The 27885-nt window shown below is 46.4% G+C and overlaps 1 protein-coding gene across 2 annotated transcripts; it reads left to right on the plus strand.

Annotated features, from left to right (window-relative positions):
• The first annotated feature begins 101 nt into the window (after positions 1–101).
• Positions 102–27885, plus strand: wwc1 (WW and C2 domain containing 1). 2 transcript variants are annotated; one of them, XM_028420954.1, is made up of 23 exons: positions 102–1059; positions 8679–8788; positions 8886–9089; positions 9344–9420; positions 9538–9617; positions 11327–11456; positions 13579–13725; positions 13960–14030; positions 14114–14359; positions 16576–16665; positions 17677–18347; positions 19691–19808; positions 19973–20140; positions 20359–20551; positions 21377–21517; positions 21861–21910; positions 22416–22617; positions 22696–22863; positions 22939–23031; positions 23880–24110; positions 24184–24302; positions 24566–24646; positions 27800–27883. In XM_028420954.1, exons 1-22 carry the CDS (start codon positions 941–943, stop codon positions 24630–24632), a joined length of 3495 nt encoding a protein of 1164 aa, XP_028276755.1. In that variant the 5' UTR covers positions 102–940; the 3' UTR covers positions 24633–24646; positions 27800–27883. The 2 variants fall into 2 exon arrangements, with proteins under 2 accessions (XP_028276755.1, XP_028276754.1); XM_028420953.1 differs by having other exon boundaries at positions 24566–27885.

Consider the following 27885-nt stretch of genomic DNA (forward strand, 5'->3'; position numbering starts at 1 on the left):
TGAATTAATCTATTGATCTGCCTGGAACGTAATTAACTGTTGTGACCGGAAGTCGTATTTTGTTGACTCGATGTTTTATTTTGAAACCGGAAGTGGCAGTGAGTTACCGCGGAAAGCTTGATGGCGGTCGAACGAAGTCATCGGGACTGAGGAGAGACTTCACCGCCGCCGCTTCTTCCCCCGTCCGGTTGCAGACGCACAATTTACCGACACAGCGGAGAAGTTTGTGGCGGGTTTGCGGGATTTAAACACGCGTGGATTCGTTCGTTACTTCCCCCCCGCGTCTGGCGGCTAGCATCGGTAACTGCTGCTAAACATGGTGGCCTGTAGGCAGCGCGGAGCGCGGACCAGCCCGGTCTGGAGCGTTTCGGAGGATTTCTGAAGCCTCGCGGAGCGTCTGAGCGGAGAAGCATCGCCTCCCCCGGACACACGGAGGCCTCCGTAGGGGGGTTTATAATCGCTTTTTCTGAGGCTGTTCACGGTGAAACCGAGCAGGGGCTGACGCTGCAGCGGCGGAGCTGCACCGACCGTGCTCCGTGGACCGTGGATAATCGTAGTCTGCTCTCAAAGTTGTCACCGGGCCACCTCAAAGTTTCCAACCCGACCCAGAAAAGTTGCAAAACATGCTGGAAAACACGTCAAACGACGTCACGGAGTGTTTTTGAACACGCCGTGTTTTTATCACGGATGCGTGGGGATGCGTGGGGGGACAAGTGCAGCCTTCTAACAGACCCCCACCCTCCTCCCCTCCCCTCCCCTCCACTTTGAGGTTGGATTCTCTGCTAATCTGTGGATTATTATGGATTATTAGTATGGCCTAATCCAGAGCACGGCGCGCGGAGCTGACCGTGAGGTGATGATGACACAGAAAAGCCACGGGCTGCCTTCGGTACGGTGATTCTGAGCAGAGGGCAGTTCATTACATGGAGACTCGCCTGACATGCCAAGGAAGGAGTTGCCACTACCTGAGGGTTGGGAGGAAGCTAGAGACGATGATGGCAAAGTGTATTACATTGACCACATTAACCAGTGCACGAGCTGGATCGACCCCAGAGACAGGTAGGAAGGATGCGTGACCTTTGACCCGTGGATGATGCGCATCAGTGCTCAGACCTGCTGCTGTCTTTATAACATGTTTATTAGATCCCTCATAGGAACCATCGGTCCTGTTAACATGAATGCATGTATTTATGTATAAACAGTCAACACGAGTACATCATGTGTGTCACATGTCATGTTATTCAAGGTGCATGCACCATCCAGCCACATCTCTCCACCCTAAGTCTTAAAACCAAAGTAAGTCTCTCCATACAGTACATTGCTCTAATGATCCCGTTGTGGTTCCACTTTGAACCATTTTCTGGTTATGGCTTTACTATTTTTTGCCAAAAGTATCTTCAATAAATATTCATCCCTCAGTGGGACCGTTTCCGGCACTTTGCAGAGATCTACAGTAACAAAAGAGTATTCTAAACCCAGGCCCGTTATTGTATTGATCTCGGTCCCTCCAGTGTGGCTGGGTTTTGGACAGACCCATGTCGCCTCCACATTGTCTCCAACAGACGCCCCGGCTCTGCATGTTCACTGATCTTGAATGTGCAGTGGTTGCTTGTTTCTTACAAGTTGCCTTTTAGCAGTGTGTCTGTCAATCATCTTCCATAATTTAAACCTTCCAGGAACATTTGTTGTTTGGCTGTTGGGGCGCCTCAGCTTAATAACACTCCTGCTTGAGGAGATCGCACAGACAGAATCCTTGTTATCCTCCAGAGATCCGGGGTGATTGGGTTATTACTGGGCTGTAGATGAGTTTTTCTGGTGCTGAAATATTTTAGTTTGTTCATGTTACACAGCTGAGGTGGAAATAGAGCCCGGCTTATTTTCTTCTTCAGGATGCATCCTGCTCGTTTGTATTCCTTTAATTAGAAATCAGGTGTGAGATACCTTTTTTTTTCTGCTCTCTTATAGAAATCCATCAGCATAATAGGCTTACAGTGCCGAGCATGACACAGCCTCACTTGTACAAAACAAGCTGGGGCTGGGAGGGGGGGCAGACTTTCACAGGGACTCGTTTTTCATCTCTACCAGTTACTTAAGACTCCTCGGACTTTGACACAAAATCCCTCTAATGGCTTATGTCTGGAATTCTTGAGTTGTTTTTTTCTTTCTGTGAGAGAACACACGGATTCTTTCATGTGTTCGGTGCACTTTGTTCGTTTGTAGTGGACGAGCAGTGATGTCCTTTCACCTTAGCTGTACTTTAGGTTTTTACTTTACCAACTTTGAATTTCAGAGGTTTTCAGACTCATAACCCACCGCTCTAATGTCACAACAATACATTAGCCTTTAGAAAATACTTTAAATATACAACACAAACACATGAAATTAATGAGAAACCTGGAAAACAGGAAGTAAAGATGGATGTGATGTCACACAGATGTTTTGAGGTGAAGTGGTCGTTGACATATTGGAAGCCTTTGACCCCACACACGAGTCCTGGGTAATCAAAAGATGGGTGATTTTATTTATTAAAGGATTGACGTCCCCTTTTGGAACCTCAAGTCTAAACTGCTAGCATTAGCATTACCTCTCCTGCCTCTTGTAGGACCTTCAGTTCAAACTTCAGCATGTGTTCTGGGACAGAATATTGATTTTCATATTGGATTGTTTGCCGTACAGCGGCCAGCTACCAGTGTGTACAGCACTACATGCTCGGAGAGATTTGTATTTATTGTTGTTGTCTCCTTGTAAGTGTTGGATCTTGTTGGAGTTGTTGAGTTATTGACTGAAGAATAAATAATAACTCTGCTAATAATGCTGCACCGAACATACGTGCTGTAGTGAGCCGCAGTCTGAAACATGGCAGGTGGAATGAAGACTCTCTGCTTGTAGTGAAACCTCTCTGGGGGTTTTCAGTGATGAGCGAGAAACAAAAAATTCCTGAATAACAACAACACACGCACATTCCTGAAACACACGACGTGAAGGACGGAGCAGTCTCTCCAACCAAAGGCCTGATTCATCTGAAATCCCTTTCACTGCCTGCCAAGGTGCACAGGGTCAAAGTGCAGCATGAGGCCCCGCAAACTGTTAACAGGGATCTGAGCACAGGCTGCTGCTGCTGCTGCTGCTGAGTTTTAATGCATAACCAAGACGCTCATGAATTAACGATGCGTTTCACAGCATAGAGGCAGACGTGACGGGGTTTATGTGTGAAAAATAATACAGTAAACCACAAATAAGACAAGCATCTGGATTTTCTGTCAAAGTCATTGATATGATCTGGGATTATCAATAGGTATCAGTAGAATTCTTGTATTTGCGCACATGCAGATCTGGATTTGAGCTGCTTGGTGACACCAGTCTTTTCTATGACCACAGTCCTCGGTGTACGTTTTCCCCATCCGTCCCAGCAAACCACTTGCTGTGCCTCCACTTGTTATAATCATGCATAGACATCTTCTTTAGTAATTATTACACTGTAAGAACGGATTGTGACTACGTTTATTGTGTATTTGGATCATCGATTTTTATATTTTGGAATTATTATTATCTACAGTTAGAGGTAGGAGTGTAAGAAAAAATCGATTCTGTGATATATCGCGATATTTTATTTGGAGATATTGGTATCGATGGAAGTTGTGGCGAAATTTATTTTTTTTAAATAATTTATGAGCAAACATTAATTTCAACATCTTACTTTAGTGGTGCACAGTGCACACTATCTGTTTCAGCATAATAACTTCACCCTTCTTCTTCTTCCGTACGTTTTTTGGCGCAGCGTATCTTCAGCATACATTGGCCGATTTCAGCCATTCAACTATCAAAATGTTCATCTCACAGAGGACATTCCAGGTCAACTTCAAGTTTTTATCAAAAAAAGGAATGACAGAGCCCTTCAACAAGGGTCATCTGCCAAATGTATCTCCTACAGATTTCAAGCTACAGAAATATATATATATATATATATATATATATATCGTATTGTATCGTGGCATGTGTATCGTGATATGTATCGTATCGCCAGATTCTTGCCAATACACAGCCCTAGTTAGAGGTGTATTTTTAGTAGGCTGAGTGCCCGCTTGGGATAAATAAAGTATTTCTATTCTATTAATTTAGACCGTAGCACGTTTTAATGCCGCCTCTGTTCATCCACAGTACTGTGCAATGTACAAACTGCACATTGAATAGACAACTTAAAACTACCTGAGTACCTGAGTTTCACCAAAATAAGTTAAATATAAGTTAGCATGTGGAAGTGAATACTCTCCACACCAGCTGCTGGATTTCTTGTTCAAAGTGACAAACAGGACAAATGTAAGTAAAGGGAGGGTTTGTTGTTACCAGTGTTCACAGCCTGTATGTGGTAACAGTGTGCTAGTTTCTTCAACACACCCGACTGACCAAAAAGCTGATCACAAGGGTTCAGCCAGTGCCAGTGCCAGCAGTGAGGGCAAACTGCAAACAATAGGACCACAGATGCTCACCACCAGGCCATGGTGGTGCCTTTAAGTCCCCGCTTGAGCTGTCTGAGTCATGAACATTTCTGCTGAGGTTTCCACTAATATTACTGAGGCCACATTTTACTGCCTGTGGATGAATATATGGGTCAAATTACTGAGATATTTCCCATCATCAGGCTGATCTGAACTTACTGGGAAAATGTGCGTTGTGATGACATGTTCGACCAGTCTTCTGGTGTAGACTGGATAAATCATCAGTTTTCCATCTGAGTCCTTGCTGATTGATGAGCATTGAGCTCTGCTGTTTGCTTTGGATCACAAAGTCTGAGAAGGAGACATAAGGAAAATTGATGGTTTGAATTCTCGGCCGCAGTCCTGTGAAAACCCTCCCTTTGTGTTTCAGGAATGAAGAAAGACAACAAACCTTGTTTTGTCACTGACAGCTTTGTGTGTGTGTGTGTGTGTTGTCGTTCTCCCTGCGGCATTCAGAGGCAGAGTGACAGATATCTGATGCTCTGTATTTGAATATCTAATGCTGCTGTTCACGTCCAGATTGTATTGCAGATTTCTTGCTAAATGTTTTGTTTTCTGATGCCTCGGCGACGGCCATGACTGAATAGTATTGTGTTTTTAGGTTGTTCGTCCTCTTCTTGTGAACTCAGTGTTTTAAGAATTTATTGAAGGAATCACTGAAAATGTGCTACATAATGTTCCCAGGTATGAACTGATGATAGATTGGTGGTCACAGGTCATTGTGAGCTGTCTGCTGTTATTTATATGTCACTTTGATTGAACTGATCAACTCCTATAATTGGCCTCTGATCAATTTGGAGTCAGTGTCGTCCTTACTAGTGTCTGTTTTATTCTGTCCATGTGTTGAACAAACATCTCCATTACAGCAAGAGCACAGCTTTCTATTAGCGTGCTCCTTTTTAAAAAATTAGCTCTCCATTCAGCAAGACCTTCAGAGGACTAGAATAAATATAAAGAGTGAAATCTCTGGGTGTTTTTGGAATTTTTTTTTAAAAAAACCCCTCAGCACATATCCCTCAGGGTGCAATATCCACCCCTGCAGTAAATGCATGTCGTCAGGTGAGAGGAATGTTATCTGTCTGATAAGGCAGCGCTGGTATGAGGAGGTAATGTGCAGGTTGTATTTTACACCCTTTTTTTTTTGGATGCTTTGTCAGTTAATCATAACAGACGATGCTGCTGCGAGGCTGAAGGCAGAACCCTGTGGGTGTATTTCTGATGTTACTGTTGGACCTTGAGCAGCCGTGAAGTGCAGTATGAAGCCTTATAACTCCTCTTGAGGAATTTATAATAGGCTCTGAATGAGCGCTGCCGCCTGACTCACCATTCAGCTATGCAGCTCGCCTCCCTGTGTGTTTGCACTCTGCTGCCGCACGCTTTGTCAGTTTTCATCAGAGCGGCGGGGCCTGGCCTCGCTGTTTACCTTGGTATGTGAAACCTGGGGGGTAGTGTGTGAGTGTGTGTACTCTACTCGGACTGATCAGGTTTTAAAAACTGTTTTGTTTGTTCTGTTTTTAGACACTTCTGGTGCCATAATATCTAAAAAGTGAAAGTATATGTTGAGATAAAACACCTATTAATTGGTATTCGCAGCGTGTGTTTAGATAGCAGTTACATAAGGCAGGGTTATCCACGCTGGACACTAGTGGGTGGCTGCAGTTCCACACTGCTTATCTTGCAAATGTGGCTAACTTGCACTTAGAGCAAATTTTTACTGCAGGGTTATCAAATGTTATTTTAACTGGCCTGTGCACTACAGTTTAATTAGACTGCTTAACAGGCAGCTTGCTCTCAGAACGCTCTGATGACTGTCAACACTGCAACTGATCTATGGCACAACAAGTTTCATCTGAGCTGTCTGACAGAAGGGTGACGTTAGAGCCTCAGAGCTGACCCAACATGTCGTTTTAGTGTGGTATTGATACGATCAATATTTATGTTTATTTAGAGGGAAAAAAGCTGTTCAGTTACACACATCAGATTCCAGATATCAAATTAAATAGTCACTGCACTTTAGAGGCTCCTAGGCACAGTGTTGTTTCTCCAACCAGAACCTGGGAGTGGGTGGAGATCCTCCTGAGGGAGCTGGAGGAAAATGCTGCCAACAAGGAGGTCTGGAGGTCTCTGCTTCTGCTGTTGTTACAGTATCTATGTAACAACAGGTCTCTGAATCCAGTGTAAAATCTTCCCATGCACAGAACAGTGTCTGGACGGCAGAGCATGACTGTCTCAAAAATGATGACACGACAAGAATCCTCCGCAAACATTGTAACTGCTACAAGCTCGCTTTGAAATGTCCTCAGTGGCATTTCATGTTGTTAGTGTCCTTGAACTCATCGCTGAATAAACCATTGTGAATATGTGGCTGAGACGTCAAAACATACACGAGTTACCAGCCGAAGAGATGAAACCTTATGCAGACTAAGGTTAGGTGCTGGCCTGACATCCATGATGTGCAGCTGTATTTACAATTCCATGTAGTCCCATTTCTGCATGACTGGAAGTAGCATTAAGTGCTTGGCTTTGTGTCCTGTGTCAAGTTCAGTAGTAAAACATCCTGGCAGGTGTAGTACACCTTCGTCTCATCGTCTCTGTAGACTTGTAGAGCTGAAAACACAAAGTCATTGAGCTTTAAAAACAGAGACTGACACAGGATAGCAGAGGGGATGCTGTCCAGGAAAAGAGCGTCTTGTTCGACACCACTGGACGTGGTAAATGTGATGAACGGAAATTGGGCTACAAGGTTTGCAAGAACATTTGGTGCTCCAAGCTGCATGCTGCATGTTTTCTGCTTTATTTATAAACTGAATATGTTTGTGTGTATGACGATAAATGTTCTCTCATGCCCTCAAATAGAACATATAAACAAGCACCAGAATAAAACGATAGATGTCAGGCCGGCTCCTCAGGCTCCTTTACGATGGCGGGGTTGTGTGTGTTATCTGCTCTCACAGGCAGGCAGCCTGAGCACTAACCCACTGAAGCATGTGAGAAGCACTACAAGTGGCTATTGAATAACTGACAGTGAAATGGAGGCTGGGCCGCCGCTGCCAGCTGGTCCCTCGTTGCTCCAAAGGGAAACTGTTGGAGAGCGGCGGGTTTAGGTCAGCGTCTCCCCCTCGGCCAGGCGATTAGAGGAGAGGATTTAGTGTGTGAGAGGAGAGAGGAATCAAATAATGGGATGTGGCCAGCTAACCAGCCAGCCTTTTTTTTTCTGGGATCAGCGGTTGGCAGCAGGCTCCCTGTCTTTCCCGAGCTAAATTTAGAGTGGAGCTAAGGGGTCTTCTCCGGGCCCCCTTTCATTATTCATCAGCTGTAAAAGGACCCAGTTTGGTTTCTCCCCTCAGCAGTGAGCCGCTCTCTGTTTGTATGAATCTGCAGTCACAAAGCACAAGACAGGGGAATCCACAGAGGCTTCGACTCATCAGTGAGGGAGGTTGTCGTAGCGTTTGTTTGCTTTGTGAGCAACTAACAGCTTTTATTCATTATGTGTCATTGGTTGGCAGTAAGACCGAGTACGGCTTCACTTCAGCTGTCAGTCAGCGTGGTTTCAAACAGACAGATCAGTTGTTTTGAACAAACTTTTTTGTAAATATTCATGATGTTTTCTTTAAAAAATTAGTTCACACATCGCTCTCTGATTGGCTTTGTTGATGCACTATAACAGGGTCTAATACTTAAACTGTGACTCGTCCAGATGGGGGTCAGACGTTGGTTATAGTGGTCGCTGCAGAGCGGTCTGTGTGAGGCTGCTGTGAGGCTGAGGGTTGCCCCAGAAACCTCCAGGCGATACGTCAGCTCTGCTTGTGGAATGCCACGGGCTGGTTTCCTCCTATTGTGCCTACTGAGAGGGACCAGCGCTCCTCCCACCCCCTTTTCTTCTGTTCCCCCCTCCTTAGAGGTGAACTCATAGTAAAACCGACCGTCCACCTCCATCCCCCAAAACATTCACACAAGCTCCTCTAGAAAAAGGTTTATTTATTCACACATGCTGTTTTCAGCCAAATACTTGCTGTCATGTGACTGCAGCATACATCTGTGGTGCTGTGGAGTGCGGACATTTTTATTTTACACTTTTTAGTGCTTAATTTGTGGCATTTTGTAACCGTGACAAAGAAAAATGGTTTGGAATACATTTTTTTGTGAGGTTTTCTGAATGTATTCTGTGAATGTTTTCTTCAGGCAGACGAAGCCTCTGACGTTCGCTGACTGTATTGGAGATGAGCTCCCGGTCGGCTGGGAGGAGGCGTTCGACCCCGTCGTCGGAGCGTACTATGTCGACCACAACACCAGTGAGGCCATTGTTGCTGTTCTCCTCGCTGTCGCCTTCTCTGCTGTTTCTCTTTTAATGATCATAATTGTGTGTCTTTTCTTCACCTCCTCCTGCAGAGAGCACCCAGCTGGAGGACCCGCGGATCCAATGGCAGCGGGAGCAGGAGGTCATGCTGCGGGACTACTTGGCTGTGGCCCGAGATGCACTCAGTGCCCAGAAAGAGATCTACCAGGTGAAGGAGCAGAGGCTTCGCCTGGCGCAGCAGGAGTACCGGCAGCTGAATGACGCATGGAGGGACAAGTCGACGTCACAGACGAGCTGTGAGTGACCGTGTGATTGAAGGAGTAATTACTGTGTGCTGCGACATGATGTTTGTCTGCTCAGGCAAAATCTGCTGCAGGTCCTGAATCTGACAAGAAGCAGGTGCCCCTGATGTGTGGATAAATAAATCCTGTCAAGAGGAGAGGAAGATAGTTCTCTAAAATCAAAACACACACTACTTCATTTTATTTTTTAAATGACATCTGGTCAGGCTGCTTTTCAACAAGTCCTGCTCGCCTCTTTTTTCCCGCAGTGAACTCCAGATCGTCCTCGTCCAGCAAATACGACCCAGAGATCCTGAAAGCCGAGATAGCCACAGCCAAAAGTCGGGTAAGAGCTTTAACATCCTGTTCTAAGGCAAATCTTCACAGAGATATTTACCTTTTGTAAAGGTAAGAACACAAAAGGACTCTTGGCCTTTAAAGTACCTGCTTCACTCTGTCTCAGGTGAACAAGCTGAAGCGGGACCTGGCCTGTATGAAGCAGGAGCTGCTGTACAAAGAACAAGGCTTCGAGACACTCAAAGAGTGAGTGATCACACACACACACACTCCTTTGTCTGTGCTGTCCTCTGAAAGCTCTCAGTCCACTCTCCTTGAATCTGACCTGAAGGTTGACAGGTGTGTTGACATCCCCGTGCTGCAGGCTGCCGGCAGACCTCCTTAATTTAAGGCTGTTAGAGTCTGACTGGAATAGCAAATGTGCAGCTCCACATTCTGACTGCAAAACATCTCCCACTCAAGTTTCCTGCTGAGTCAAAGTAAAGTCAGGAGAGTGTGTGAGGGGGGGGTGTGTTTTAAAAGGTAAAACAATCATCTGTGAAAGTCTGACCTCTGTTTCATGTCACAGAGAACAGTGGCCACAATTTGTTACAACAGCTCTGCAGAGGAATCTGAAGAGATATCATAGGTAGGAGGAAGAGGAGTCGTGCATGGAGAGCGGTGCAGAGCTGGGACAGCTGGTGGACTGTCGGTCTGCAGCGGCCGGCTTCAGCTTCTCCTTTATCTGCTCAACATGGTTATTGTTGCACAGCAGAGATAAAGGGAGCAGCACTTCCTGTTTTAGCCGAATGAAACCTTCCATCCCATCGATCTGACCTACTTCTACACCTCAGAACGTGAAGTCCCCGTCACGGTGAAGGTGTGTGGTGGGGAATGTGAACTGATGAACAGGACCGTCCGGTCTGTGTGTGTTCACGCAGCACAGTGAGAGTGTCAGGAGGATTAAAGAGAGAGGCTGAGGCAGAGTGGTCGGACGGCATTCCTCCCCGACTCTCCTCTCCTGTTACAGCAGCCGCTCGCTGTTTGTAGAAAAATGGAAGAGGCTCAGACTGGAACGCAGCCACACACTCGATTTCACAAAATGTTGCTTCACAGGAAGAGAGTTTTGGTGTTTTCTGATCGAAGGGATCAGAGGACTTAGAGTGGATCTGTGGTTTTCTTGGTGTGAGGGGTCACAAGATGGTTACACACTGTTCTTTTGGTTACACCCATACTTTAGATGTCACAGTTTCTTCCTAGGAGTAAAGCGGGGTTAGGGTGACACCCTGGGTTTTTCACCCACACTGGATGCTGTGGCTGTTTGTGGTGTGTTCAAGTGCAGCTGTTTGGTTTTTACTCCATGTTTGGAACTTTATTCTTAGCCTGAAATAATGCAGCATCAGCTGGGGTTTACCTCGTGACTGTAAACCAGGTAGAAGGAGTTCCTGTTGATAAAAGATGGCACGTTTACACACGGAGTGATTTCACTTCACAGCAGTCAGTTATCTGTCTCTGTAGCGGTCCAGTGCCTCTCTGTCTGTCTGTGTTACTGTGAAGTGGCCGTTGTGATTTTAATCATAAAAAAGCCTCATAGCGCCGTTTTCACTGCGTGTTTGAGGAGGACTTTGAGAGGATTACTGGTCCCTGTTACAGACAAGTGCCTCCCTCCTCCCTCCCTCACTTCCTCATTCTCTCTGTACCTTGTTTTCTCGTCTCTCTCACTCCGTGCTCCCTCCTCCCCTCTTCCCTCTCTGAAGAATGTGGAAGGACCGGTTGTTCAAAAGCATGCATGACTTGCTGATGATGATGGGGCGTGCATGCAGCCTCTGATGGCTGTTTTCCTGCAGCGTCTCCGTCTGTGTAAACAATTAAAAAAGAAGGTCAACTAATCCCTGTAAAAGACCAAATCATCAACTTCCAAACTGACTTCCTCTCTCTTCCCCCCCCCTTTCCTCACCCCGTCTCCTGACCTCCAGGATTGACCAGAAGGTGTCCAACAACCCGTATGGCTACAAGGTGCAGGATGCACAGGCCATCCTCAACGAGGTGCGCTCCATCCGGGACGCAATCAGCTCCGGGGAGAAGGAGAAGCAGGAGCTCATGCAGGTACACAAACTCCAACAGTGTCTTCAAACGACACCATTGTTTCGCCTGAGCCGGGACCTTCTAGATAAAGAGTGTGATGTCTGTCATACTCTGGTTTAGGCAGTAAAAGGTGTTTGTGTAAGTCCATGTTTTTTTTTACAAACTCAAAAAGGGAGCAGCTGTCACAGAGGTTCAGCTTCACTGTAGGTTCTCCACACTGGCCTCAGTCAACAACCATGACTGGTGTCACTTACCTGAACCAGGAACATGCCATTAGTCCAAAATTTGTAGAAGCAGATCATTGTTTAAAGGCTGCTGGAGGCTGAACTCCCCGACAAACAAACAATGAAGGAAAGAGGAGACACTGTCCGATCCTCAGAGACTCAAGAGACGAGTCAGTGATCACACCCAGACCACAAAGGTCACTTTATTTTAAAAGCTCTGATTGTGCTTGATTGAAGGACATTAAAACGCTGTGAGCTGTGCTAACAGAGACAGCGACAGTGAAGAGGCTTTAAAAAGCCTTTAAACAGGAATGTTTCAGTAAGCGATGAGTCTCCTTCCTGCAGACGTGTCTCTCTCCCTGTCCTCTGTCTTAATGTATAGTTTATGCCCCTCCATCCTGCTGCCGTCTCCCTCCAGCCATCCTTCATTGCATGTGACAGCTTTGCATCCATATTTCCACCATGGCTGCAGAGTGTATTAAAGTTGCATGATGGGACTTGAAGTCTGCACACAGGTGCACATGAACAGAGCTCTGTGGCTCTGATGCAACAACTGGAAAGCAACATCTTAATGTCTTGAAGTGTGCAGATATTTGACTTCCTGCATCGCGTGTTAAACCTAGACTTCAGTCCTCGGTGTTCTCCGTCATACGTCCCTCAGCTGGGTTTAGATGTAAATATCAGGTGAAGTTCAGCTGCTGCTTTATTGGTTTGGAGGCAGAGGGAGGAACGTGTCTTCAATAATACATAATCTGCTCTGTGGACTCCTCACTGCACCACACACACACACACTCTGCCATCTGCAGCTGACAGCTCAGTCTTTTCTCATGTGTTTGTGCATCTGCTGTATGTTTGTATCAGATTTATTTCCCTCACAGGCAGCTGTGACAAACAGCTCAGAGTCCAAATGTTCAGTTCTTATATGATAATGACCTTATTATTCTTTTTTTGTTTAAGCATCTCGTTAAGACACATTAAGACATTGTGAAGACATCACCTCCTCTCTCTGCTTCTGACTTCCTCATCCACAAATGGTATTTTAACCATTTATTAAACCGAGCAGTCCTTAAAATCAGAGAGTAGTCCAGTAGTTCATAACATTTTTGCTCTCACAAGATTCTGTAAAAAGACCAAAATCATCCAGTGCTCTGTATAACTAGAAGGCCGTGATTGTAGAGGCTGTAAAATTCACATAGTTAAATATCTTGAACATGAAGGACAGACTGGCTGCATCCTTAAAACACTGTGACACTACGACAGCGGTGGTGTGTTATTGTTGAGCCCTGTGTGAAAAGCAGAGATAACGTACATTCCACCGACGGCTTCAAAAACCAGCCGAAGATTTTCATCATGGCCGTAAAGATGAAAGCGTCGCCGCGGCAGCCTCGTCCTCGCCGCTGTGAGGAAGAACACAGACATATTTTACATCTGCTCTTTGACCCTGAACCACTTTCACTTGACAGCTTTGATTCCCAAATTCCTAGATAATCCAATAAAAGGCTGAGTGCAAAGGTCATGAAGGAGGTGTTGAGGAATGTTTATAGCGCAGCTGGAAAAGTTAATATTACACATACTGTGACTGCTCACTTTGACTGGGGCAATAATTAAGCTCTAGATTTTTTACTTTAATCTCAGAGGTCGGGGCGTCTATAATATCAGAAGTTTAAAATTGTAAGTTAGGATTTTTTTTCTGTAGAGTTCTGATTTGTTTTGTTTTTTTCATACATTTGCAGATTTAATCTGAACAAGTTGCACTGCACTGTCTGCTGTGGACTCACCTCTTTATTTTTAACATTTTGTTTTTTTTAACCCCTCTTCATGTAAAAGCTCCACGACACCCTCGTTCCCTCCCTGCAGACAGGCGATCATGTTAAGTGTTATCTGCAGCCGCCCTCTCTGTGTCTCATCTCTTCATCCAGAAACTGGCGGTGTTGAAGGACGGCTTCCAGCTGGACTCGGGCTCCCAGCAGGAGTTGTGGGGCAGCAGTCCCTCACTCGCCAACTCTGAACTCTCCATCCCTCCATTGTTCTCTGACGCCGGCTCGCAGACTGACATCCCTGCTGAGGTGAGGATGTTATAAATTTCACTGTATGTTGGTTTTATTTTTAATAATGTAAGGTAAAATCTCTTTTCTTATAGATGCTTTTCTTGTAAATGTCAAAGAATATTCATGTTTATACATATAAATTCACGTTTTAATGCCTCGTACTAACTTTTGTCTCATGGTTTTGTGAGGCCAGTTTTCATTGTGACTTGTTTTAGTGTGAACTGACATCCACCATGTTTGTTTTTTTATCAGTTTATGACGACCACCAACAAACTGGCGGAGAAGGTTCGTCTGAGCCTGAAGTACGAGGAGGCCAAGAGAAGGTACTCTGTTTGGAGTGGAAGCTGTACTAGAGCTGAGGGACATTAATCCACGTGGGTTAATCGTCTGCTGCATCTTTATGCAGGATCGCCACCATCGAGGTGCAGATCGCCAAACTGGACAGCGAGGCGTGGCCGGGGCTGCTGGATCCAGAGCGGGACCGCCTCATCCTGATCAACGAGAAGGAAGAGCTGCTGAAGGAGCTGCAGTATGTCAGCCCCCGCCAACGCCTGGAGCCCAACGATGCCGAGAAGCTGGAGTCCGAGAAGAAGCGCCTGGAGAGAGACCTGCAGGCCGCCAGAGACAACCAGAGCAAGGCTCTGACTGAGAGGCAAGCCTCTTTAATTTTGTCCCACCCTCCTGAATATCAACCCCCCCCCCCCCATCCCGCCTCTTCCTCTAAACAGGACTGTCGTTGTTCGTTGTTCAGGTCAGACTCTACCTGAGCTCAGTCTCTTATTGTGTCTCGTCTCATGTTCCTGTAACCCGAGAATCTGCACTCACAAAAAGAACCTCTTGTGGCACACACACACACACACACACACAAAATCCTCACAAATGCGTGGTCAAGACACTGTATAGTCGGTGTCTGCAGGTTTTTTTTATGTCAGATTCTCACCTTGTAACATGTGGCTTTAAAGCTGGTGACATACAACATGAGTTTTCACCCAATTTTACCCATAATTCCCTGTTGGGTAAAGTCTGCACCAGTCTGCAGTAGTTGTGGACAGTCGACTGTTCCTGTGTGAGTGGATCAGACCCAACCTCAGTTACAGTCGGGTAGTTCAAACCATTGACAGTAAAAACTATGGACAGAGCTTCCGTGACGTCACCCGTTTGTTTCTGAAGAGCCGTTCTGAGGCTCGGTGGGAGGCTCCGGGACGTTGATGACCGCCGCCATGTTGGCAGCGTCACGTCCGCCAAAACTCCAAATACGGACAAAGAGGGGGGCACGAGCGGGGTTTAGGGGGGCGGGCGATCGTGGAAGCAGGAAACTCGCACTGTGATACGTCAACTGTCTGTCACTCAAGCGGCAACGCCCATAATTATAAAGTCCGAATACAATTGAAACGAGTGAGTTGTAAAAAAATTCACCCCCCCTACAACTGACACTAGAAGAGAACCTATCATCTGAGACCAGAGTGGTTTTTTGTACCAGGCTGTAAACATGTTCATTTCTGCTGTGAAGTCGGCCATTTTAACATGGGAGTCTATGGGAAATGACTCGCTTTTGGAGCCAGCCCCCAGTGGTTGCGGCGTGAACTACAAGTTTTGACACTTCCGCATGGGCTTCAAGTCTGAGCCCCGGAGGTTGCCGCTTGGTTCAAACTGATCAATAACCCAACTGCAAACACGATAGGGTAGAAACAGCGTCAGAAGATGACAGGAAGTAGCAGGAACATCAAAACGATCGACTCCTCCAATACTTGATCCAAACCAGTTTTTTTTCTAAGCAGATACTATCGTCAGTGTTTGTTTATTCTTCTTCTTCTTCTTTGAGTTTTTTGTAGGTTAGCAAACCACCCGCTGGTCTGTTTGCTTGTTCAGTTGTCTTTGATCCCTCATCAGGAGCTGTTGTTACATGTGCGACCTCCATCATCATACAAAAACCTGCTGAAGACGGTCTGTTAGTGAGTCCTCCTAGTCTTTTCAAAATCTGTTGAGACTGAGAGAGTCTGAATGCCTCTCAGCACCGTGGTCACCTCAGTTCTTCTGGTGTGTGATGTTTGTTTGGCAGCATCTTCCATTAGCATCTGCAAGCTCTGGGTGAAGACTACAGGCTGTGATAATCCACAGCAGTGGGCTGAGTTCAAGTTGGAGAGAGACAATAATGTCAAATTTACAGGAAGATATATTTTTCTAAACTTTAAATACTCACAAATTATTCAGAAAACCCAAAAATCTGCAGGAAACAAATCCCAGAAATGGACACAAATGTTCTAGATGCTTCCGTACATTACAGTCACAAATGTAAACAAAGATTTTACCTCAAAGTTTAGATATGTGATATGAGACGTTTACTGATATAAACGTCGTCTTTAGTGTCTTTCTCCACCATCAGACATTTCCCCCTCTGTCATTGATCAGCCCCGCACACACCTCCCCCAAACCCTGTCAGCCAGTAATCCATAAAAAGAGGTTCTTCCATGTGATTAACAACAAAGGCACAAAATATTAAATTAATGTCATTGTTGAGAACAGACTCAGAGACAGGAAACTGTAACTCGATCGAAGGTTCCCCTCTTTGGCCTGTTTCCACTAAAAACCCGTAGATCGTATGAACGGCTGTTAATGGACCAGTTTCCTCCAAACAAAGCTCAAACAAGCAGGCGACACCGCCGCCACTGAAACACAAAGCAGCCGCTCACAAAGGCCGAACACCTCGCTGCTGCCGTGTCATGTTTGTTAACCTGCAGCTTCAGAGCGGGATTATGTTCGGTGTCTTTCATTCATCCTCCTGAGTGTGGAGGACCGGAGGCAGGATGTCAGAGGCGGCTTTATTTGATTGTTTTGAGTGAAATGAATTGAAACGTTTTGTCTTCTCAGGCTGCGACTTCACTGTAAGAGGAACAAGCTGGTGAGGGAGCTGGAGGAGATGGTTCGACTCGCCACGTCGCTGCACACTCAGCTCAAAAGGTGCGTGCATCTCATATGATTGATGAGTCAGTGCTATGAGCAGCTGTTGTTACATGTGTGCAGCCAGACGTCCTGATAGGCTGTTACACGCAGATCATATCTGTATGTTTCAAGCTTTTATTGAACAGATTTCTAAAAAGCTGGTTCGGAGCTTTGAAGTGAAGAGGAGGAGAAATTTTTAACCTTTAATGATCAAAAATTTGCTGAAGATCAAAGCAGTCAAGTTCTGTGTTATTGATCTCAGCCACGGCCTCTCTGGGTAAATCTAATTTTGCAGCTCAGCTCAGCGCTCGTCGACAGAAAGTTAGATTTTAATGGATGGCGTAATGCTGCTGTAAGAGCCCAACGTGTGTCTGAAATGTGTCGGTTCGACGCTGATGATCGGACATCAGACGTCTCCCAGCAGGACAGCGCTGCTGTGTCTGTGGAAATGATCTTTAATCAGGTCATCCAGAGTCAGCCCTGTGTGATGAGGCCGTGGAAGTGAGCCGTATCTTCGAGGTTTCTTCCTGTTAAAGGGAGGTTTTCCTGACGCTGTCTGCTTGCTCGGGTTTCTGTAAAGCACCTTGAGACAATTCTGTTTGTAAAAGGTGCTGTATGAATAAAATGGAACTAAACTGAACTGATATCTGTAATGCTGCCTTGAAGTGTCCTAATCCCAGATTTGTGTAAGTTTTATTTCACTGATACCTTTACTAGTCAAGTAGGAGGGAAAGATGGAGCAGAGAGCAGCAGAGGGAGGCAGAAAAAAATGGGATGAAGAGAAATCAAAGGGAGGAAACAGAAGTTAGCCTGCAGTGATGCTGTTGGCTGTACACAGCAGCCTTCCTTTTGATTTACCTCTTTTCATGTTCGTCTAAAACTCAGCGGCAGTCTCCTCCCAGAATACCCCTGTTTTCTCTGCCTTTTCTCATCATGAAGTATTTCTTTGATAAAAGCAAATTGACCCAAAGACACGAGGGAGGCTTAGCGGGCATTCAGGACTCTGACTGACGTGTCTCTCTCCTCCAGCCTGTCGGCCAGCACCCTGTCCTGTTCGTCCGGCAGCAGTCGAGGCTCCCTGACGTCCAGCCGCGGCTCTCTGGCCACCACCTCCAGCTTGGGCTCCACCTCCTCGCTCAGCTTCACTGACATCTACCTGGAGCAGCCCGAGCTGGCCGATCCGGACTTCCAGAACAAGCTGGACAGCCTCCTGCAGGAGGGCAACCAGGGAGGCTACCGGCCCTCCAGCTCCATCACCACCATACACGAACATGAGGTGGTGACGGGCTGTGACGGGAAAGATGTGGGGAAGCCCGAGGGCAAAGCAGGAGGGGCAGAGTGTTCTGCTGGAGGAGGCGCAGGAGGTGGTGTTGGAGCGGAGTCAGGGTCATCCAGGATCCAGGCCCTCAGACTGTCAGAAACCCCTCGCTCCATGAGCTCCTTATCTCCGCGGTCGTCTCTTTCCTCACTGTCGCCGCCGTGCTCCCCCCTGGTCACGGACACTAGTTTTCTGTCTGGGGACACTTTCGCAGGCCAGACAGGACCCGGCGGGTTGGGCCTAGATCTGGAGCTGCAAAGCAGGCTGGCAGAGCTCGAGCTCAGCCTGGACTCTGAGGAGCAGCGGCAGCAGGAGCGCGTGGAGGGCGGAGGGCTGGAGGAAAAGCAGAACCACAACGCCGCGCTGGGCGAGGAGGTCAAAGGTACAGACAAAGCCCTCATACCCGATCCTCTGTGGTCCTCTTTATCATCACACTGTGGAAAATTCAAACGTTTTTAGCATTTTTTTTCATATCAGTACCTGTCATGTGACTGCTGGACACATGTGAGTCCGTCATGGCTGCCAGGTTGTTACGAGGAGTGGAGAACTTTTTGTTTTTAATTTTACATTTCAGCTTTTTGAACATTTGAATCTTGTTTGGGGTGTTTGCAGTGACTTTCAGATGAGTTTGTTTAGTGTAGTCACAAGAATCAAAGTGACAAATGAAACCTTTTAGGCAGAGTCTCTTATACTCGCTGCAGTTTTGGCAGCAAAGTGTTTTTTTGCACGTCGCCGGCTCAGGAGGGCTCACAGATGATCCCAGTTAATAACCTGAGATGGCGATCATGATGAAGTGTCTGTATAAACTGAGCCGCAGTAAGACGTAGGAGACGCCTGCAGCCTCTGTTACAGCAGACATCACATGGGACACTCCAGCTTTATTGGAGAGCAGGATACCTGGAATCCTCCCACTCACTCACTCCGAGTGTGTGTGTGTGTGTAATAAGAAATTGAATACTGTGTGTGAAACCCGATTGCTGGTGGGAGTGATGAAGAGAGGGGCGGTGAAGGTTAGGATGGTGTAGGATTGCAGGGTCACCTCTGTGTGTGTGTGTGGGTGCTTCTCATGTGAGATAATCTTCTCTGTTTTATGTCATTTAGTTTAGTTCTTGGTCTTTGTATTGGACAAAAAACTTTGAGCTGAATCATCAGCCAGCAGCTCCTCTTTGAAATGTGCAGATGACTTTGATTATAAAGTAAAAATGTGCAGATTCTCAGCGATGTTCTGCAGCTCTTCGAAGAAGAAAAGTTGTCCTGGAGGTTTCATAAGAATTAATTAAAAATGAATGGCAGTGAGAGTGGGTTGAGCTGCAGCGCTGCAGGTGAATGTGACTTCAGTTCTTGGAGCTGCAGGTGAAAGGTGGACGAAGTGTCTGATTTCCTGTGTGCGCTCCATGCTGCTGCCTGATACAGGGTCGACCTGTGCAGCCAAACACTGACGTCAGTGCCTCATTCTGTGAGTCACTGCTGTTTGTAAGGATTGGTTAGGGACTACTTTCTGTGGTGGATGAATCTACATTTGCTGATCCAGTCAGTGTTTGTGGCTGCAGCACTGTGTGTGTGTGTGTGTTCTTGGTCGCGCAGTGGTCAGACAGTGTGTGTGTGTGAAGCACTTGTTGGATACATTCAAACCTTCTTTTGTCTTTTTTTGATTTACTGATGATACTATAGGATGTGATTGTACTAAATCATTAGTTAATGAACTTTGTGATCCGACCGTTTTAGACTCAGCTCCTCAGCTGCGAGGGACGGGGGCAGGGCCAAAGAAGATGGGCGTTTCCTCTGCAGTGTCTGATGAGTCCGTGGCCGGCGACAGCGGAGTGTATGAACCGTCCGAGCGCAGGTACGAAGAGTTGCTGTTTTTATATATCAGAATCAGAAATACTTTAAAATTGTTTAAATAATAAACAATATAATGTTAATAATAATGTAATTTTCAAGCGAGTCTCTGGCGGTTGACTCACTTTTTGAGGTGGCGCCCTGGTGCCTCTCTCTTGTCTCCTCTAGGCCGGGCCTCCCAGCTGACCTCCTGGGCTCTTACGAGGACCGGTTGGCCCCGGGCTGCTCTCAGGTGCAGCTCGGTTTCCGTTATGAGTCCAGAGACCAGCGTTTCACCATCTACGTCATGCAGCTGTCCAACTGTAGCGCCCTCTGTCTGCCGGCTGACCAGAAAATGTACGCACTCTTACATCTATGTAGAAATGTCTGTTTAAAGAGGCGCCGTGTGTGAGAGGGTTTTACAGTGTTTACTTGTTTTCTCAGGCGTGTCATGTGTGCATCCTGGTGTGTTTAATACCTTTGTTTGCTCATGATGTATATCTTTGTGCTTACATTGAAACATAATGGTGAACACATCATGTGACTAAGCCTCCTCCTGTCGCCCTCTCCTGCAGGTATCTGCGCGTGGCGGTGCTGCCCTGCATGGAGGCCACGCGCTGTCTCTTTAGGACGCGCGGCTCGCTGCCTCAGGACCTGGTGGAGTTTAACGAGGTGTTCGGCATGCAGATATCCCACAGTGCACTGAGGCAGAAGACCCTGAGGGTCGACGTCTGCAACAACAGCAAATCAGGCCACGAGGAGTGTGTGGTTAGTCAAACTGCAGTGTTTCTGGATTTCCTGTCACATGATCAGTCAGTGTGTTCTTTTGGTCACTGCTCCTCCAGACTCCATCCTGTCTGCAGGCAGAGTGTGTGTGTGCAGAATAACTCAGGTATTCAGAGATCAGCTGCAGGTCAGACAGACTCTGAGTGTTGGTCATGTGACTCCATCATGGCTTCCTGCTGGGTGCTGAGGAGGACAGGACTTTTAAAATGATTCCTCCTTTGGTGTTTTTTTAGATTTAACACACACATAAATATCAACAGTGTCATTTTTAACTCAGATGTGATGAGAGATGCAGTGTTTGTGTTATTTTGACTCCTCTCCTCCTCCTCCTCCTCCTCCTCCTCCTCCTCTCCTCCTCTTCCTCTTCCTCCTCCTCCTCCTCCCCCTCCTCTCTCCTCCCCTCCTCTCTCCTCCTCCTCCTCCTCTTCCTCCTCCTCCTCCTCCTCCTCTCCTCCTCCTCCTCTCTCCTCCTCCTCCTCCTCCTCCTCCTCCTCCTCCTCCTCCTCCTCTCTCCTCCTCCTCCTCCTCCTCCTCTCTCCTCCTCCTCCTCCTCCTCCTCCTCCTCCTCCTCCTCCTCTCCTCCTCTTCCTCCTCCTCCTCCTCCTCCTCCTCTCTCCTCCTCCTCCTCCTCCTCCTCTTCCTCTCTCCTCTCTCCTCCTCCTCCTCTCCTCTCTCCTCTCTCCTCCTCTTCCTCCTCTTCCTCCTCCTCCTCCTCCTCCTCCTCTCTCCTCCTCTCTCCTCCTCCTCCTCTCCTCTCTCCTCTCTCCTCCTCCTCCTCTTCCTCTTCCTCCTCTCTGCTCCACGCAGGCCGGAGCTCAGATCAGCCTGGCTGACGTCAGCTGTTCAGAGGACCGATGCACCAAGTGGTACAACCTGCTGAGCCGCGCCTATATGCCCGACATCAAAAGCAAGGACAAAGAGAACCGAGTGGCGGGCGGCCCTGACGGGGTACACTGTCCCCAGTGGACACACACACACACACACACAGTAGTAGTTTCGTTTGTAATTTTCTGCATTTAAACTTAAACTTAGTTTAAACCGTTTTCAGTGAGATTATAAAAAATCTTTCACCACATTTCTGTGGATGAAGGATGTTTTTCAAGAGGAAAATTCTTTTTTTAACATATATTTTTAATATTTTAGCTGTAAAAATGACATGAAATGTGATTTGACTCACTCAGTAGTCCTCCTTGAATAAAATATCTCTGTGTAACTTCTCTAAAGCAGCCTCACAGACTCATTTAGTCTCATTAACTTCAGAGGAACTTGACAGCTGTGCTCTGTGTTTCAGACTCGTGTATCCAGCAGCGACAGGGTCGGAGCTCCTGAAGACGATGAGTGGTGAGTGTCGTCATCTCCCGTCTCTTCTGAAGCCTGTTTCTCTCAGGTGTTTGTGTTAAATATCTATTCCTCACGCACACAGTGTCACCGACTCGAGTATTAATGGAGGTATTTGAATCCCTGCTCAGACATGCTGTGTGTGATTCACATGCAAAAACACCGTCTGTGTCTTCACTTTGTTTCTGTTATTACGGTTGGAGTCACCTCGTGTTTGCTCACTTGTAAATCAATCACCCTGTGAGTGTTCGGCAGGTTCGCAGTGTAAATAAAAAGCTTCCCGAGCTTCTCCTCCCACCACTCTGATGCCTCCACCTTTCCTCCGCCCTCTGTGCTACAATCACAAGGTTAACAATAAATAACACAGACACGGAGGAGGAGGCGGAGGAGGAGGTCCAAAGTTACGAGAAGAACAGCTCCTCTGTGTGAATCATAGCATATGTTAGCATGCGGAGCTTTATACCTGCTGTGAATGAGGCCAAACACTGACTGTGTGTCTGACTGTCAGGCATGGCGACCCTCTGGAGGAAGACATATTTGATGACGAAGAAGGAAGCGGCATGGAAGGGGAGAGACCTCAGGAGGAAGAGGATGCGTTTTATCCCGACAGCAGCCAATGGGGAGCAGAAGAGGAGGAAGAGGAGAAGGTGTCCAAACGTCCTCTTCCGCCTCCTCCTCCACCTCCAGCAGCAGCAGCCATGACAGAGAAGGTACCTGCTGCGGAACGTCTTCTGTCTTCTGTCTCTTTAAGTGAGCGCTGACCGTCTGTCCTCATGTCCTTCCTGCAGGTGAACAAGGAGACGAGCATGGACGGTTTGTCGTCCCGTCACTGCTCTGTAGTTCGGCCCAAAGAGCGGCGGCCAGACGTCCACCAGCAGATACCCTTTATGAGGGGCAACACCATCATCCGCTCCAAGACCTTCTCCCCGGGACCTCAGAGCCAGTACATCTGCAGGGTCAGTGCTGACAGACAGACGGATGTGACTTCAGCTCAGAGGCAGTTCATAAGAATGTTTTTTATTTTTTACCAGATAAACCGCAGCGACAGCGACAGCTCCACCCTCTCCAAGAAGTCTCCGTTTGTCAGAAACGCCTCAGAGAGACGCAGCATGCGCATGAAGAAGGTAGAGACGCTCGTCATTACTGCTCCTCTTCATCGCACACGATCAATATACTGATAAATAACAAGAAAAGAATCATGAAAATAAACTATTTTTCCTCATAAATTTGTTTTATGTGAGTTTAGAGTTTGGAGTTTAAAGAGTTTTTCTTAAATTTACGGCTTTAATCCCAGAGAATATTTTTAAGTTTTACGTCTTAAATGTTTTCCTTACAGAGATTTCCCCTGAGAGAAAAAAGGAGATTCAGTTTTTTTTAAGTCTTCATGCTGCACAGCGACTCCCACTGAAGTCCGTCTTAATATTTAACAAGCGTCTGAATGTTTAATGCGGCTCTGACATTCACCAGCTTCTATTAATTTAGACGGAGGCAGCAAATCCAGCCTCAGAGTTCGATCACGCTGACAAAAATCACACTTTTTAAAACCGTTTCGGACGTTCGGCTGCAGATTCAGTGCTTTCAAAGTTCTTTGCTTTGTGATGCTGCAGCGCTCAGTTTTAGCTCTGAAGCTCTCCGTCTGCTGCACGCCTGTCGGTTTTCACCCTGAGCTGAGACTGCCAGGCTGTGCTCCTCTCACCTTTGTAAAAGTGTTCACAACAGTCTTTAACTTTCACTCAAGGCAAAAAACCCTGACATATAAAAACATTTCAACATCTGCAAGTCCTACTGCTGCAATAAAACCACCAAGATGATCAATTTGTATTCGCAGCAATCAATAGATTGTTCAGTTAAGAACAGTAATCTTTCAATTGGTTGATACATTTACTTACTAACTTAAAATGTCTCATGTTTTCTTCTGTGAACGAGCCGAGCGTCATCTGTTCAGTAACTCAACTAACGTCTGTCCCTTCAGCCTCCCGTGCAGGTTAAAGGTCTGGACGGTCTGCTGCGGACTTCTCTAGACCTGGAGCTGGACCTGCAGGTGTCCCGGACGCGGCAGGCCCGGCTGGCGCAGGATCTGCGGGTGCTGCGGGAGCTGAAGGTGCAGCTGGAGGAGGCGAAGCAGCGAGGGCAGAGGGAGTTACCGGCCTTGGTCCAAGAGGACGAACGCTTCCGTCTGCTGCTCAGGCAGGCCGAGAAACAGGTGAGGCTGCGGCAGCTTCTCAGGACGTCCAAAGAGAGTTGGTGTTCCTCAAAACAACATGTCTCCCGTCCAGACTCATGAGGAGCAGCTGCAGGAGAAGCGGGTGGAGAAGATGATGAGGGCTGCAGCCAAGGACGTCCACAAGATCCGGGGCCAGAGCCGCAAAGAGGTCCCTGAGGTCCAGACCTTCAGGTACAAGACAGGAAAGACAAGACTAGTTAGCTTAGCCTAGCTTAGCATGAAGATGCTCTTCTTGGTTCTGATCAGCTGCCAGGCTCAGTCCGAAGTGTTCAGGCGGCTCATGCTGTGAAACCTTAAAGAAGCCTTTGAAATGTTTGTGTGGCGCTTCAGAGGTGATGGAGGTTGACCTGTCCCCCACCTTCAGACTGGCTGTGTTCCTGTTAGAGCTGAACTCTTCCTCCTCGGAGGTCTCACTGCTTGTCGTGTGCTTTCAGAGAGAAGATGGCGTTCTTCACGCGAGCTAAGACCTGCATCCCCGACCTGCCGGCTGACGACGTGTAGACCAACATTTCAAAGTATTTTCCCTCCTGAGTCTGCCGTTCCTACATGAAATGAAGCAAACGTTTGGCGGTGTTATGAAGAATTAAAAAAATAATAATAAGTACAAAAACATACAGTGAAGAAACATTTTTAAGGAGCTCAGCATTTCTAACGTGGATAGTCTTTGTAAATTAGTGATAGCACTGCTAGAGCTGTTTGTTATTGTTTCACTCTGTTCTGTCTCTTTGTTTCTGTTACTAACGGCTGTTTTTAGGTGTTTAAAATCATTCCAGCACAAAATCAGTCACACACAAACTTTTATACTAACATAACACTATTATGTGTATTGATAGCACAGAGGAAAATCAAACGGTACTAAAGCAGAGTCAGAGCTGACGGCGTATCAGGAGTTAAATCTGACAGCTCCTCGTTAAGGTTCGTGTTTGTGAGCAGACCTTAAGATTTGTAAATTGTTTTCATCCTCATCCTGTCACACTACAACTCCCAGGGTGCATTGCGGCAATAAACATCGTTCCAAGGCTTTAAAGCTACAGTGTGGAAGCTTTGGCTCCCCCTTCTGGCAGCGAGAGTAACTGCACACATGTTGTAGCTGCCGATGTAATATTTCACATGATGAAGATGATGGAAGATCGTCTTTAATCGTGGAAGTTTCTTTTTGGACTGAAATGGACCCTGCGACTGTGAGAAGGTTCTGTACTGTAGCTCTAAGACCCCGTTCACACTGATCAATCCGGCTAGAGCGGGATTCAGGCCGTGTGGATATATCCGGATTGATTTCAGTCCACCTCCCGGAGGTGGATCTAGCCGGATTGGCTTACATCTGGCTCAGGTCTGAACACAAATGCAGCTAGTGAATACCGCTAGTGACGTGATGCTTCCAGTTCACAGGGAGAGTGTCGAACTACGACAGCTTTGCCCCGAGTTTATTTTTGCCAGGGCTACAAAGAAATAAACTGCTTTTTAAACCGAAAAAAAGCAAAAGAACGAGCGACACAGGACAAAAAAAACAAACAAAAAACGACGCAAATGAAAATAGGTCTGAATGTATCCAGCTTAAAGGCTATCCGGATTCAATCCCACTCTAGCTGGATTGACTTTCTCCAGTGTGAACAGGGCCTGCTGCTCTGAAACTAATTGTGGGTTTAAATCAGTTCACCCTAACCCTGGATTTACACCAGAAGCACAACAGCCGCTGTGAAACGCTTCATTTCAGTCGATGAGTTTTTGTCCATGTAAAATAAGCACGTTTGTTTGTACATCAGCATGGCATCTACACAAAAACACCACAGAACCTGGAGTGTGATGAACAGGAAGAGGGTTTCCAGTGGTCTCTCACAAACACACGTTCAGCATCAGAGTAGAAACAGCACTAACTCACTAACACTCAGGTAGATGATGGGATAGTCTGCACTTTAAGAGAAAAACAGGAAAAAAGAAACTTGATGTGGGTTTTTGGAAAGTAACGAGAATAAATCCAGAGACCTTTGCCTCACGCTGGAATGATTGTTGAAGCACACGATGATTGTCCGAACACACACAGGAAGTGAAGATCGATGTGTTTTTGATGACTGTGAACTTCTTTACGGATTGTATGATGGTTAGACGGGAGGTCAGCCAATAGGAAGACAGAAACCCTGCTTTACTTCTCTCTGATTGGCTGGTTTCTGCCTGATGAAAACTGTCTTTTTATAATTTCTCTAACTGGAGGTTTTTTTAGACGCATATCTCATCAGACGTGTTTCTTAGAACTGGACTCATGTTAGCATGGTGCCCCAGCAACGCTCAACATATCAGCTTTTTGAAGCGTTTTAGCGTCTTTTAGCTCATCGTTTGGATTTCACAGGCCCTTGCTGTTTATCGTTTTGAGCCACAGGGGGCGCTGTTGGCAGCAAAATGGCAGACAGATAGAGTTGGAGTGAAGTATTTAGCAGCTAAAGAGCCACATGACGTCCTAGGAGGAGACCAAAAACAAAAGAAAACAGGACGATGTTCTTATCACTTGCCACTTTCACCACGTGGAGCAGCGCCCCCAGGTGGACAGAATCAGTTATTCCAGGTTTAAATTGAATTTTTAAATATGGCACCAAACCTTGAGTCTTTTTAAAATATTCTAAATGAACAAATTACATTATTGATGTTTTAGACAAGCCAGTGACCGTGGGAGGCTGGATGTAGCTGCTGGTCTGGAAACGATCAGCTGCTTGTTCACCGTGTTGTCTCTGCTGCCCCCAAGTGGCCAAAATGAGCATATTTTTTTGCTGTACAGTCGCACAGATTTCCCTTCTTGCTGGGGCACCGTGTTTATTTCTGGTACGTTCTATGTTCATGTTTCCATTCCCGGTGCAAACACGAATGTAGCTGCTGCTGTCATTCCAGATGTTCCTCTTCTTTTTATGTTTTTTTAGATAAACAGCAGCTTGTTGTTGTTTTAAGCTTGTTTGTTTTGTCCTTATCCATCTCCACTTCCTCTGCTTCTTTTTTTTCCTCTCAGTGCCCAAAAATGAAAACATCAGTTATGTTTGTAAATGTTGTTTGTATTTGTCACAAAAAGGAAAATGGCCGCCTCACAGGTCGTCAGGGAGCTGTAGGAAGATTTCGCCCGAGTGTCTGTACGAATAACACACACTCACTCATAACTCTTTGTCCCTCATCTAGAACAGAGTGGAGTCAGACACTGTGAGGCTGCGTTCACACTGCAGGAGGGAGCAGATCAGTCTGAACAGTTTATGACCCAAAAGATACCAAAGACTTTTAATCATGTTTTAAATGATTAAACCTGCACAGTGAAAACAGGAAGTAAAGAGGACATATCTGTGCTCATTTTATTTTTTAATGTTGTAAATATTTTAAACTGGTCACAGAAAAAGCAACTTCTAATTTCACTAAGATTAAAAAAGTTTTAAAGCCTGTGAAAATGGATCCTGGTTAGAATATACCGACCGTCTGATTGGTTAAAATCCCACTTTCATCCCCATCCAATCAGAAGAGGCCGTCATGAGTAATGAGGATTTTATTGACATTGCAGCACCAGAACATCACAGCTAGGGGGTGGTGTTATTCAGTCAGAACTTTCATTGTTTTTTTTGTAGAACTCTGACCCGACTGTTCAGACTGAGGCGGTTTATTTCATACAGTGGAGGGTTTATTATGAAAACTTCTGCCTGCAGTGTGGATGCAGCTGATGCAGCCGAGCAGGAACACTGTGAAACAAACGGAAGGCTTCTGAGAGGGGTGAGGGGTGAGAGAGGGGTGA

Source organism: Parambassis ranga, chromosome 14 (genome assembly GCF_900634625.1).
Source record: "Parambassis ranga chromosome 14, fParRan2.1, whole genome shotgun sequence".
NCBI lineage: Eukaryota > Metazoa > Chordata > Actinopteri > Ambassidae > Parambassis > Parambassis ranga.